The sequence below is a fragment of the Ailuropoda melanoleuca genome, chromosome 14 (genome assembly GCF_002007445.2).
Source record: "Ailuropoda melanoleuca isolate Jingjing chromosome 14, ASM200744v2, whole genome shotgun sequence".
NCBI lineage: Eukaryota > Metazoa > Chordata > Mammalia > Carnivora > Ursidae > Ailuropoda > Ailuropoda melanoleuca.
This window is the reverse complement of record NC_048231.1, coordinates 43,032,807-43,041,582: the sequence shown is the minus strand read 5'-3', so window position 1 is coordinate 43,041,582 and position 8,776 is coordinate 43,032,807. Positions and strand designations below refer to the sequence as shown.

Genomic DNA, 8,776 nt, shown 5'->3' with positions numbered 1-8,776 from the left:
AGACGCTTAACCGCTGTGCCACCCAGGCGCCCCTTTAAGATTTTTAAAATTAAAAAAGAAATCTCTATACCCAATGTGGGGCTCAAACTCAAAACCCCAAGATCAAGAGTCTCACGCTCCCCCGACGGAGACAGCCAGGCGCCCCTGTCTTTTTGATTACAGCCATCCTAGTGGGTGTGAGGTAGTATCTTATGGTGATTTTGATTTGCGTTTCTCTGATGGCAAATGATGTTGAGCATCTTTTCATGTGCTTATGGGTCATTTCTATGTCTTCTTTGAAGAAATGTCTATTCAGATCATTTGTCCATTTTTAAATTGGGTTGTTTGTATTTTTATTTTTGAGTTGTAGTTCTTTTTCTCTTTTTAAAATAATTTTATCATTTTATTTTTTTTTTTTCAAAGATTTTATTTATTTATTTGAGAGAGAGAGATTGCATGAGCTGGGAAAAGGGGCAGAGGGAGAAGCAGACTTCCTGCTGAGCAGGGAGCCCCATGTAGGATTCGATCCCAGGACCCTGGGACCATGACCTGAGCCGAAGGCAGACACCCAGGTGCCCTTAAGATTTTATNAAGCAGACTTCCTGCTGAGCAGGGAGCCCCATGTAGGATTCGATCCCAGGACCCTGGGACCATGACCTGAGCTGAAGGCAGACACCCAGGTGCCCTTAAGATTTTATTTTTAAGGGGTGCCTGGGTGGCACAGCGGTTAAGCATCTGCCTTCAGCTCAGGGCGTGATCCCGGCGTTATGGGATCGAGCCCCATATCAGGCTCCTCCGCTATGAGCCTGCTTCTTCCTCTCCCACTCCCCCTGCTTGTGTTCCCTCTCTCGCTGGCCGTCTCTATCTCTGTCGCATAAATAAATAAAATCTTTAAAAAAAAAAAAGATTTTATTTTTAAGTAATCTCTGTGCCCAACGTGGGGCTGGAACTCACAACCCTAAGATCAAGAGTCACATGCTCTTCAGCTGAGCCAGCCAGGCGCCCCGAGTTGTAGTTCTTGATATATTCTAGCTACCAATCTCGTATCAGATGTATGATTTGCAAAAATTGTCTCCCCTTCTGTGGGTTTCCTTTTCACTTTCTTGTTGATGTCTTTTGAGGCACATCATTTTAAATTCTGGTGAAGTCTAGTTTATCTATTTCTTTTCTGTTGCTCGTGCTTTTGGTATCATGTTTAAGAAATCATTGCCTAATCTAAGATTGGTAGCTTTTCTCCTATGCATTCTTTTTTTTTTTTTAATGGTTTTTTATTATATTATGTTAGTCACCATACAGTACATCCCCAGATTCCGACGTAAAGTTCGATGCTCCATTAGTTGCGTATAACACCCAGTGTACCATGCAATACGTGCTCTCCTTACCACCCATCCCCAGTCTATCCCATTCCCCCACCCCCCTCCCCTCTGAAATCCTCAGTTTGTTTCTCATAGTCCATATCCTATGCATTCTTCTAAAGTTTGTAGTTTTAGCTTTGACGTTTAGATCTTTGGGACATTTTGAATTGATGCTTATGTATGGTGTGAGGTTGGGATTCCACTTCATTATTTGCATATGGCTACCCAGGTGCCCAGCACCACTACTGAGTAGTCTTCCCTGCTTCTCTTGATGGATAAAGCACGATGATACCCCAGCCTGGTGGCCCAGCAGAGCCAAGGCTGTCTTCCTTGGAATTGGCTGCAATCACCTCAGACTCAGCCAAGACCCTCAAGGAGCAGCAGCAGAGGGTGGTGGCTTCCTGTCTTCAGTGCATCTTTCAAGGGGCATGACTGAGGGGCCTCTCCACTTCAAGGTCATGCCTCTCCTTTTTTTTTTTTTTTGACATGAGAAAGCCTTTTCTTTTTTATCACATGTTTTTTAACTCACTGAGAACTTGTTCTGAGGTTGTACTGAGTCCCTATCGTTCTCCAGGCCAGGGTCCTGGCCAGTATAGAGTAGAGGGGGGCCCTGCCTACTCCCACTGAGTTGAGGCCATTTTGATGTTGACAGGCTCCCTAACCACTGACTGATATCCAGCAGGTACCCCTCTGACCTCAGGTTGCTATTCTCCCACCTTTGCCTTTCTCAGGCAGATCCACACCTTGTGGCTTTTTCCTAGCTTAGACACGGGAGTGAGATGGGGAGATGGTTCCTTCTTGAGGTTCCCCTTTCTTTTGCCTAGTTGAAATTCAGGTTGTTGATTCCCTATTATTCTGTCCATCAAGGCTGCTTGGCACTTGGCACTCACACTGCTGTGTTGAGTTCTCCACCCCTTACCACACAGACGGGTCAGAAGTGTGCATAGTGCTGAAGTGTGCGGTCCTCTGGGCTCAGTGTCCCCGGCCATACTCCTGGCCCCTTGCCCAGTGTCGGGTGGATGGGTAGGTGGGCAGGCATTTACCCTGAATTCCCACAGTGGGGTCTCTGCACTGGTTGGGCTGTCCGCTTCCCTGCAGGGACCTATGGACTAAGCAATGCACTGCTGGAGACACCCTGGAGGAAGCTGTGCTTTGGAAAGCAGCTCTTCCTGGAGGCCGTGGAGCGGAGCCAGGCACTCCCCAAGGATGTCCTCATTGCCGAGCTCCTGCATGTGCTCAACAATGACGAGGCGTGAGTGGGCGGATCCTGCTGGGGCAAGCAGAGTGTCCCCCTTCTTCTCTAGCCTTGGGACATAGAGGCAGGCGGGCTGCGCTGCCCTGGGATGCTTGTGGAGGTGACTGGGGCCAGCTCCTCAGCCAGGGGGAGCCTGGTAGACATAACTGTTCTTTGCTCCTCTCCTAACTGCTCCCCTCCTGGGCCAGTGCAATTGGAAGCTCAGTGCTCTCAGAGGCTTGTTGTGGGCCTGTGTGGGGCAGAGAGTAGCTGGAGGTTCCCCACGTCTGCACACAACTAGCGGGAGATTCTAGAAAGCTCCAGGTGCTTAGCAAACCATAGAAGCAAGCAGCCAGCCTGGGAGTATGTCTAGGGGTTAACTGTCTTTCCCATGTGCTGTCCTACCAGTGCTGTGGCACAGACACATCTGTCCCGGGAATTGCCTGGGGGAAAGGAGCTCCTGACCCAACTTCCTTAGGGCACCGTGGTGGCCTCTGCACACAGTACCTGCCTCAGGGACGCCACCCCCTGGCATGACTTGGCCATACCACCTGGGGGTCAGAGGTGCTGGCCAAGCTACCTTCCTCCCATGTCGCAATGTAGCCCATAGAAAAAGAGTTTGCTCTGAGAGAGCAAGTGAGTTTGCTTCTGTCCTTCCTGGGAGGGCCCTGCACAGCTCTGACTAGATGGACCTCCTGCATTTGCAGATTTAGCAGAGCCTTCCCCAGTGCTGAGCTCATAGGTGTTCATGTCCCTGGGGCCTGGGAAAGCTCCTGGGGGCCCTGGTGGTGGGGAGCTGGCCTGGCAAGCCTGGGCCCAGTCTGGCAGCCTGGGCCCAGTGATGGAGTCCTAAATAAAAGACTGGACTGAGATTTGGGGGCCTTCAGTAGAAAAGTGCACAGAACGGCCCTTGTGGATCCCCCAAACCACCTGGTGAGGCTAGTAGGCTCCTTAGGCCCTGCAGGCCTTGAGGATGGCAGGCAGGGCTGTGGGTGGGTGGGTGGGGGTGGCGGTGACCCCTCGTCTGTCCTTCCAGGCAGCTGCCAGACCCAGCCATTGAGGACCAGGGCAGGGAGTACGTGCAGCCCTTTCTGAGCAAGTATGCAGCTGTGTGTGTGCGCTGCCCAGGCTATGGCACCAGGTATGAGGGGCGGCTGGGTGCATTCAGTCCTGTCCCATGAGGAACCCGGCCTCCCTGAGCTCTGTGGATCCCAGAGCCTCTGCCCTGTCTAAAAGCAGCTGCCATTTCAGCCTGGGGGGCTATGGGGCCAGCAGACACCACAGTTGACGGTTATGCACGAAATGCTCCCGGGGTACTGAAGAAATCCCGGGCTGCTTCCTGCTCCCTATACAGCCACGAGGGGGCTGGGATGGCTGTGGGCGCAGCTGGGTTGGCAGATCACTGTGGGCCCAGAAGTGCCACTGCCCAGCTCTTCCCCTCACTTCGTCGTGTCTTTGGGTCTGTTACATTCTCTGCGTGACTGGGACAGGAATTATGTCATTTCAGCCTGGGGACATCGCCTAAGAGAAGGGCAACTTCTGGTCTTAGCCACAAGGGAAGAATGCCTGGGAAAGAGAAGCTGTTGGCATGGGTGTCTGCTGTCCCTTCCCTGTCTCTCACCCTCCCAGGCAGAGGAAGATTGGCTCTGTGTGTCTGGGAGGCCCATCCCATCCTGTGATTCTGTCTGGGGCAGCCTACCTGCTGTACTTGGTGGTGGGTGGGCTGCTGGACCAGCCAGGATGCACCTGGCACACTTGGCCTGGAGACAGATTGTGGCCTCGTGCAAAGCAACATCTGCCTGGATTCGGCTTGCACCAGGCCCCATGGGCACCAGCCTTGTGTCAGGTTGGTGACCTGCAATGGACTCTGATGGATAGGCCAAGCTCTTGGGGGCCCATGGCCACTAAGGACTCAGGGATGGGGTGCTTGAGCGGTGACAAGTGCTGAGTGATGCCATGGTGATATCGCATGTATTCTGGGTACATGGTGATGCCACATGTAATGCTTGGTTTTCGAGTGCAGGTGGGCCTGAGTCTCCCATCCTCCAGGAGATGACAGCTTTGAGCCCTCTAGCTGGGGAATGGGATGGTAGGTGGGGCCAGGGTGGTGTCAACGCCCAGTGCTGATGCTCCAGGGCCCAAGGGTTGTATGCCTGAAATGGTGGCCTTTCCGTTCTCAGGATTTTCCCTTAGCAGGTGGTGGGGCATCAATTCTGTCAGGCTTCTCCATCACAGACTTCTTTTCTCGACTAAATCACACGCACACGTGTGCTCCTGTGCATGAGGCAGAGGGCCGGGTCTGCTCCCTGGCCAGGTGTGTGGCTGCTGGGTCCAACCCCGACTGGGACCCCCAGTCTTCAGCATGTTTGTGCCCACCCTGGGTGTCAGCCTGCACTGGGGCTGCTTGGGGACCTGGTGCCTGCCCTCTCTCAGGGAGAGACAGGTGCTAACAAAGCGAGGACTGGCCTTGGGGATGGCTGGCAGGAGGAAAGAAGGTGCACTGAGCATTTGGGATGGGTACTGGGGGAGAAGGACAGGAGAGAGTTCCTGGTTACAGAGGCCCCATTTGGGGCTCTGCCAGGCAGGCAGGGGGCTGAGGGCAGAGGGCTGAACATGGGCCCCCTGCTCTCTTTCAGAACCAACACGGTCATCCTCGTGGACACGGACGGGCACGTGACCTTCACAGAGCGTAGCATGCTGGACAAGGACCCCTCCTGCTGGGAGACCAGCACCCACGAGTTCAAGCTGCAGAGCTAACCCCTCTCCCTGGGTGTGGCCATTGGGCTCCTGGAAGGCCCTGCCTCGAGGACCAGTGTGGATAGAAACCTTCCGTAGCCACATGCACTGCCTGTGACTTGGCCAGCATCCCCCAGGACCAGGGCCCTCTGGTGTTTCTGTGACCTGTCTGTGTCTGTGTGTCCAGCTCAGGGTCTGCCCTTATGCCAGAGGGAGTGACACAGTCCTGCAGCCAGGCCTGGGGCAGGCCCAGGTATGCTGTGTGTGTGTGAAGGCACCTGGGCCTGCCCCCTGTCCAAGCACAGAGGCACATTCAAGGCACATGTTTCCATGCACACCTGCAGGTGCACGGGCACACGCACACATGCACACACACGTACAGGCAACAGATAGGCACTCACACGCTCAAATGTACACACAGTCCCCGGCATACACACGTATGCATGCCAGACATGTGGCAGAGATGTGCCTCTCACATCTGCATGTGCTTCTGGCCAGTGGGTCTTTGCTTTGATCCAAACAACAGGGTGTAGACTTTTGTTTAAAAGTGGCTCCCTTTCTCCTGGGCGTAGTCCACTTCTGGACAATTAGACTTGCTCTTGGAGAGGAGAGGCCCCATTTGGAATGAGAAATGAGAACAACCCAAGAAAAACCCACTGTCATAACAGAAGCACAAGCTGGTTGGTGGTTCTTTGTGCTCTGCGGAGGCAGGGGGGGGTCTCCTGTGTGCATGGGGTGGTCCTGCATGATGCACCAGGGGTCCTGTGTATGCTGGGGCACCTTGGTAGGCTCTCAGGCACCTACCTGCCCTTTGGGGGGTCATGGGTAGGCCCTCTCAGTGAAGGGACACAGCCAACACTTGCTATTTCCCTTCTCCTTGGGGAGTCAGACTTCACAGGAATCTGTACTTGAATGTGAGACCTTGTTAATAAAACTCTGAGGCTGTGGTGAGTCAGTGCATTTCAGGTCCTTGTGTGATGGGGGACAACTGTGCAAGGGGTCAGTAGGGCTGCTCTCCTGGTCTGCAGGAGCTCCCAAAGCACACTTACCAGAACAAGCCTCTTCCCACTTTCTTCTTTTGCTCATGGGTTCCTGAGCACCATGATGGAAACCCGAGGGTCCATCGACCTGTCCATCTGTCTGTCCTTGGGCAGAGGCTGGGGTTAGAGAGAGCCTGTATGCACGATACACGGTAGGTGCAAGTTACAGGGCCTCCTGAGCTGGGCTAAGGAGCCAGGGACTCATCTGGGTATAGTGAGGAGCCCTTGGGGACCTCCCCAGGGAGTGGTGTGGTCAGGCCTGCACTTGGGATGGACTGTGGAGGCCAGGGGATGGTAGGAATGGATGGGTTTCAGGGCAAGGGGGCAAGTGGAGTCTGTCTCAACCCCAGGACCCTGGTTTGCGGCAAGCACTCAGGAAGAAGCTCCTGTCCCTAGCCCAGGCTAAGCATCAAGGGGTCCCATGTGTGTCCAGTGCTGAGACCCAGGCTTCCATCTGCTTTTGCAGCTTACCCCCAACTTGGCCTTCTCAGAGCCAGTGAGAACTCAGGGTGGGGTGTGGACCTGCACCTGGCCCCACTTGCCATCTCAGCCCTTCCCTCTTCTCACCCTGAGCACCGCTCAGGGGCATGATGCTCTCCTTGGCTCATTTTGAACTCAGAGGAAAAGTGTTTGAGCACAGTCAGGTTTGAATGGGGCCCCCAGTGGTGGCGTAGCCCACACCCCCAGGCCCAGGGGCAAACACTTATTGGCTGAGCCACACCAAGCCAGGCTCCCAGCCCGGGCACTGCTGATGCCCTTCGCCTGCCTCAGTGCCCCACACCAGCACCCACCCTGGCCAGGCATGTCTGCCCTCATGGGGCACCACTGGGCTGGTGCAAAGCCATCTGGAGAACTTTCCCTGATGTTTGTCTCTACCCCAGGGACAGGGCCTGCGCAGGGATACCCCAGCCCTCAGCCTGCCCAGGGCTCCCCAAGTGCCTGAGTCCCCTGAAGAAGGGGCAGCCCAAGACGTAATTCTAATGTTATGGGTTGAGTTGTGTGCCCCCCAAAAGATCTGTTGGCATCCTAGCCCCTGTACCTCAGAATGTGACCTTGTTAGGGTCTTTTACAGAAGTAATCAAGATAAAGTCATTAGGGTGGATCCTAATTAAATATGGGTAATGTCCTTATAAGAAAGGGGAAATTTGGACACAGGGACAGACATGCATGCAGACAGAATGCCCTATAAAGATGAGCTATGCTGTCCCATGCCAAGAAATTACCAGAAGCTGAGAGACCTGGAGCAGATCCTTCCCTGGTGCCTTTAGAGGGAGTGTGGCCCTGCCAACACTTTGATCTCAGACTTCTGGCCTCCAGAACCGTGAGACAATGAATTTCTGTGACTTAAGCCACTCATTTGTGGTACTTTGTTATCGCAGCTCTAGAAAACTAATACGGTTGTGACCTTCATTTCACAGAGGAGGAAACTGAAGCTTGGGGAGATACCATAACAGTGTCTCAGTCCCCAGGCAGGTAGGGAGGCAGAGCCATAAGGCCAGAAAGGAACAGGATGAGGACAAGTTGCATCTTGGAGTGTCTTCCCTTGTAGGCTCATTGTCCTCCCACGTTGGTTTCACCTGCTGCCCTGCACGCCCCCACCCCATCACCTCATTTATTTTGCCTCTGCCACTGCCCTTGGTCGCACTTTCTGCACAGCTTCTGCCCCAGGGCCTTGGCACTTGCTGTCCCTTCTGGCTGAAGAACCCTTTCCCCCATATATCCAAACCATACTCTCCCTCACATCCTGCAGATCTTTGGTAAAGTGGTGGGGAGGCAGCCCATCTGAAACCTCAGTCTGCCTGGCCTTGGTCCCTGCTATGTTAGCACTAAGACATGCTATGTGTATTGCTTGATTGTTTCTTGTGTGTGGCTCCCTGTCACAACAAGAGCTTCAGGAAGGCAAGGCCGGTCCTCTCTTGTCCATCACTATCCTGATGCCCAGGCCAGGTAGACATTTGAACCAAAAATGACATTGCCGGCACTTCCCAAGCCCCCATTTATTTTAGGCCTTGACGTGAGACCCTTGTGTGGTTAGAAGGGACCCTGGAAGCTGTGCCTTCTAAAAGTGCTTTTGACATGCCACATAGGAACTCCTGGACCTGACCTTGGCAGGGCTTAGCTAGTCATCAGATGCATTGGATCCCTGAGTCCCCAACATGGATCCTCTTTTCCCAGATGGAGGGGGAATTCACCTCCTTTTCAGATACCCCTTCCTAGATAAGCTACTTCTGCTCTCTGGCTCTAAGACAGCCAGTTGAAGTGTGTTAGCATGGAGACCGGAGGTGTGGAGTTGACTGATATGGAAGCCAAGTCTGTGAGTAAACAAGACCAGCCCAGGAATGCAGCCTGGCCTTGAGGCTTGTCCTGGCAGGCCTGAGCTCCCGGCCTTCTGCCTGCAGAGACAACGCCACCCCCCCCCCCCCCCCCCCCCC

General features: G+C 53.9%; 1 protein-coding gene across 12 annotated transcripts in view; it reads left to right on the top strand.

Moving 5' to 3' along the window:
• The window catches only part of TANGO2 (transport and golgi organization 2 homolog), a 33,383-nt gene extending 27,124 nt beyond the window's left edge, over positions 1-6,259 (top strand). For 5 of the 12 annotated variants that reach the window (XR_004620140.1, XR_004620137.1, XR_004620139.1 and 2 more), the window contains 4 exons: positions 2,433-2,586; positions 3,605-3,709; positions 4,076-4,414; positions 5,205-6,259. Coding sequence is in view for 7 of the 12 variants with exons in the window: in XM_034642263.1 (XP_034498154.1) it covers positions 2,433-2,586; positions 3,605-3,709; positions 5,205-5,325 (380 nt within the window). In the remaining 5 variants the exon portion in view is untranslated. The remainder of the gene's footprint in view (positions 1-2,432; positions 2,587-3,604; positions 3,710-4,075; positions 4,415-5,204) is intronic. The other 7 variants (XM_034642263.1, XM_034642259.1, XM_034642265.1 and 4 more) reach the window with 4 other exon arrangements.
• The last annotated feature ends 2,517 nt before the right edge of the window (positions 6,260-8,776 follow it).